General features: G+C 34.0%; 2 protein-coding genes across 2 annotated transcripts; both read left to right on the forward strand.

Annotated features, from left to right (window-relative positions):
* The first annotated feature begins 1,169 nt into the window (after nt 1–1,169).
* On the forward strand, nt 1,170–2,978 carry LOC140878803 (uncharacterized). Its single transcript, XM_073282427.1, has 3 exons — nt 1,170–1,757; nt 1,852–2,035; nt 2,116–2,978. The coding sequence occupies exons 1-3, from the start codon at nt 1,170–1,172 to the stop codon at nt 2,976–2,978; spliced, it is 1,635 nt and encodes a 544-aa protein (XP_073138528.1).
* A 25-nt stretch (nt 2,979–3,003) lies between these two features.
* Nucleotides 3,004–5,181, forward strand: LOC140878806 (uncharacterized). Its single transcript, XM_073282431.1, has one exon. The coding sequence runs from the start codon at nt 3,004–3,006 to the stop codon at nt 5,179–5,181; it is 2,178 nt and encodes a 725-aa protein (XP_073138532.1).

Raw genomic sequence — 5,181 nt, forward strand, 5'->3', positions numbered from 1 at the left:
CAAAGATTAATGGTGATTTTAAAAAATAAAGATAGATACTTTTGTCTCAAAAATTAAAAAAAATGATCCATATTGAATTATGGTCAATCAATAAAGATAGATAGTTGTTGCTCTGTGAACAGAGTTAACAATGAATTTTCGTAAATCCTATATAATGTCATAAACACTCAAAGAAAACAAACTGATACAAAATAAAAAAACAATAAATATTAATAATATATATATTAATAAGAAACATAAATAGAATAGTAAAATTAAATAAATAACACATACGAAACATGTGAAAAGTATTTGTGATAGCCAAACAGCATGAACTGACAATCACTAAAAACATCCTATGTCAATATAACTACTGCCATAAAAAATTTTAATGTACTAAAATATATATGGAACGAAAAAATATACCATTAAAGCCATTAAATAGTTAAACCAAACTCAAATTACAAAATGAATTAGTTAAAAAGATAACTAAATGACAAGTTGGCAACACATGTTGTATATATAAAAAAGATAAGTTAAAAAAATAAATAAGATTTTAATTTATCTATTTATTGGATGCATTGATTGAATCTTCATTTGCTTTATTTAATGATATCTACATTTTTCATGGATAAGATGTCGATGTTTAATTTGAGGTAAGAAAACTCATTGCACTTTACGATCTCATCCATTGTTACCCATTTACATAAATTTCTTAATTTTAATTTTTTAAAAGTTTCGTTGATAATTTAATATATGGACAATGGACATATACGAGTAAATAAATTCCTTACTCATAAATTTAAAATTAAAAATCAAAGTATTTCAATTTTGATAATCCAATATTTATTTTTAATATGACCACAGGAAATAGATTTACAACAAACAACAGTGATATTAGGGTTCAACAATATCGGCACCCACGTCGGTATTGTAATCTAGCAAGAAAATTCAATGAATCTCTACCACATTATCAATGGCGACTACCGGACACAACAAATTGTCTACATTGTCAAGCTTTGTTATTCCATGGTGAAACATCACAACTATGTTGTAGAAATGGACGGACAAAGCTAGAATCTATTCCTTCACCAAATGAATTCCAACAACTGTTTGCTGGAGACAATGAACAAAGCAGACACTTTTTGCAGTGGATAAGAGCATATAATCATGTTTTCTCATTCACGTCAATGGGGGTCAATATAGACCAAACCTTAGCAACTGGTGCAAATGGGATTTACACATTTCGTGCACATGGTGCAATATATCACTCGATCGGAAGTCTTCTACCTCGTGAAAATTGTAGACCAAGGTATCTGCAAATGTGGATTGTTGACACAGACCATGAGGTAGATAATAGACTTCAAGAAAATAACGAGCTCAGACAAGATTTGTTGATCAAGATACAAAACATTCTTCATCAACATAATCCATTTGTTAATGTCTTTCGACAAATAGGTCAACGTCAAGACATACCTAAATGCAAGATCATCATTAAACAACAAGCCCCTAATCAACATCAATACAGTCTACCAACTGCTTCTCAAGTTGCAGCTGTTATTGTCGACAACGAATCCCCAGAGAACTTGGGAAGCAGAGATATTGTCATACAAGGAATCGATGGATATCTTATGAATATTCAAGATATAGTTGGATACTATGACCCCTTACAATACCCACTTCTTTTGCCCTATGGAACATATGGTTGGGATATTAACAGCAGAAATATGGATGGTACCCGATTAACATGCTTAAACTACTATGCATATATGCTACAGGTTAGCAACACATCCTGCGTTTTCTACAGTTATTAGCCAACTATAAATAATTTAATTTCACTATTCAATTAATGTTAATAAACTTTAACAATAGATACGGGAAAATTCTCCAACATTACTGCTTCGAGGAGCACGTCTATTGAAACAATATGTAGTCGATAACTATGTCAAGATTGAAACACAAAGACTGAGGTGGATACGTTCCAATCAACGTAACATTCGGTCTGAACTTTACCAAGGACTACAAGATTGTTTAGATGGGGGAGAAAACAATGCAGGTATGGTACCTTCATAAACATAATATTATTATTTAGTGTATATTTTCTAACTTAATATGACTAACACCTATAATATACAGGAAATGTCGGTCATAGAATTGTACTTCCATCATCTTTTAGTGGAAGTTCACGTGATATGTACCAACGATATCAAGATGCAATGACTTTGGTACAGACTTATGGAAAACCAGATCTAATGATTACAATGACATGCAATCCAAATTGGAGCGAGATAAAAAATCAATTATATCCTGGGCAATCTCCTCAAGACCGTCCTGATTTAATTACAAGGATATTCAAATCCAAATTTGAGGAATTTAAGAAAGACATTGTGGATAGAGGAGTGTTGGGAAAAGTTCAATCTTATTCATATGTCATTAAGTACCAAAAAAGGGGATTGCCACATGTGCATATGCTGATCATTTTTCAGAATACCGATAAGCTGCAAACACCTGATGAATTTGACTCAATAGTGCGTGCTGAAATACCTTCACAAACAGAGGAACCCAATCTATATGAAGTTGTTATCCATCATATGATACACGGACCATGTGGAGCACTCAATCCTAATTCTCCGTGTATGAGAGATGGAAAATGTAAGAAAAAATTTCCAAAACAATTTGTGTCACATACTTCTCGAGGAATGGATTCATACCCTTTGTATCGAAGACGTGAAGGTACACAAGTACAAATATATGAAAATGATCAATTCAAGGTTGACAACGGCTGGGTCGTCCCTTATAATCCGTGGCTTTTGTTGAAATATGATTGTCACATAAATGTTGAAGTTTGTGGCGGTATCAAATGTGTTAAGTACATATACAAATATATTCATAAAGGACCTGACCGAGTTGCATTAGAGGTACATAATGGACATAATCTTGATGAAATACAACAATATGTTGATGGAAGATGGATCTCTGCGCCTGAAGCTCTGTGGTGAATTTTCTCATTTGACTTTTAGTAGGATGTATCCTGCTGTAATTAGGTTGCAATTACATCTACCAAACCAGAATTCCATTCAATTTCACTCAAACCAAAACATAAGTGATGTACTTGCAAATGATGGAAACACAAAGACCATGCTCACAGAATTTTTTCAAATGAATTGTGTTCCTGAATTGATTGGAAAGTACTTATATAGGGAATTTCCACAATATTTCACTTGGATACAATCTCGAAAAGAATGGGTTCCTCGAAGAAGCCAAAATCAAGTAGTTGGAAGGATATATGTTGTGTCCCCATCAGAAGGTGAGAGATTTTATCTTCGCATACTTCTCAATCATGTTCCAGGTCCGAAATCTTTTGATTATTTGATGACTGTGAATGGAAATGTATACACAACCTTTAAAAAAGCAGCTGAAATTAGGGGACTTCTGCAACATGATGATTATGTGCACCATTGTCTAATCGAAGCTTGCTCAGTTAAAATGCCATCGTCATTGAGAAGATTATTTGTCTCCATCTTGGTGTTTTGCCAACCAACAAAGGTTCGAAAACTTTGGGATGAGTTCCACACATATATGTCTGAAGATTATGGAAGATCCATTTCAGCTAATAGTGAATTCATCACAAATAAATTGCTTCTTGAGATAAGAAGATTGTTGCATCAATACAAAAAAATGCTCGATGATTTTGATTTGCCATCAATAAATATAGCGTTTTTATCAGACCACCCACTTCCAAGAATAATTGAAGATGAGCTTTCAATTCAAATTTCAGATGAGGATTTGAGATCTATTGAACATTTGAATGCTCAACAAAAATTGACATTTGATTCTGTCATACAAAGCATTATGTGCAACCAACCAAAACTATTCTTTATTGATGGTCCAGGAGGCACTGGAAAGACCTTTCTTTACCGTACAATTTTGGCTCATCTCAGAAAGAGTGGAAAAATTATAATTGTCGTAGCGACTTCTGGAATAGCTGCAACATTGTTGCTTGGGGGAAGAACAGCACATTCACGTCTAAAAATTCCACTTAAACCAACAGCATCAGCCCTTTGTACGATAAAAAAACAGTCAGATCTTGCTGAGTTAATAAGGCGTGCAACAGCAGTAATATGGGATGAGGCTCCAATGGCAAACTGTTATGCTTTCGAATCTGTCAACAAAACTTTTCAAGATATTATGGAAAATCAGTTGCCATTTGGAGGAAAAATTATGGTTTTTGGTGGAGATTTTCGACAAGTACTGCCAGTTGTTAAACAAGAAACTATGAGAGAACAAATTGCTGCAAGCATTTCAAGATCAACATTCTGGCATCGTGTCAATGTATTACGTCTTCAACAAAATATGAGATCTGCACAAGATACTGAGTTTTCAGAGTTTCTGTTGAGGATAGGCAACGGTTTGCAGCATACAATCAATGGAGACTTTATAAAATTGCCTGATTCCATGGTCATACAATGGGAGAATGAAGAATCAATTGACAAGTTGATTGATTTTGTTTTTTCAAATATGATCAATCATGTAAACGATGCAAACTACATGGTTGGCAGAGCCATTATTACCCCAAAAAACTGTGATGTTGATAAAATCAATGAAATGCTCATCTCAAAATTTTCAGGAGAAGAAAGAGTGTATACATCTTGGGACTCCATTGAAGATGACAATAACAATCTTTTTCAAGAAGAGTTCTTGAATTCTCTAAGTCCAAGTGGTTTGCCACCTTATAGAATCTCACTAAAAGTAGGTTGCCCAATCATGTTACTGCGAAATGTTGCTCCTGAACTAGGCCTGTGTAACGGGACAAGATTAATATGCCGCAATCTTGGAAGAAACTTTATTGATGCAGAGATCATAACAGGTCCACATAAGGGTACCAGATACTTTCTTCATAGAATGCCTTTGAAAAGTGAAGAAAATTCTGGATTGCCGTTTGAGTTGACACGTAGACAATTTCCATTGAGATTGAGTTTTGCTCTTACAATAAATAAATCACAAGGACAAACAATACAAAATGTTGGGCTCTTTCTTTGGAATCACGTGTTCAGCCATGGGCAGCTATATGTCGCTCTTTCAAGAGGAGTTTCTCAACAATGTACTAAAATTTTGGTCAAAGACGAAAATCTACAATCTCACAATGGTGTTTACACAAGAAATGTCGTTTACAAAGATGTGTTATTACCTAACATTCCTTGA

This window comes from Henckelia pumila, chromosome 2 (assembly GCF_033568475.1).
Source record: "Henckelia pumila isolate YLH828 chromosome 2, ASM3356847v2, whole genome shotgun sequence".
Lineage (NCBI taxonomy): Eukaryota > Viridiplantae > Streptophyta > Magnoliopsida > Lamiales > Gesneriaceae > Henckelia > Henckelia pumila.

Excerpts from the sequence above, each read along its gene's own strand:
- LOC140878803 (XM_073282427.1), top strand. The coding sequence starts at position 1,170 with ATGGGGGTCAATATAGACCAAACCTTAGCAACTGGTGCAAATGGGATT. Across the intron at positions 1,758-1,851 it reads ACTATGCATATATGCTACAG|ATACGGGAAAATTCTCCAAC; the intron begins GTTAGCAACACA and ends CTTTAACAATAG. Across the intron at positions 2,036-2,115 it reads TGGGGGAGAAAACAATGCAG|GAAATGTCGGTCATAGAATT; the intron begins GTATGGTACCTT and ends TATAATATACAG.
- LOC140878806 (XM_073282431.1), top strand. The coding sequence starts at position 3,004 with ATGTATCCTGCTGTAATTAGGTTGCAATTACATCTACCAAACCAGAAT.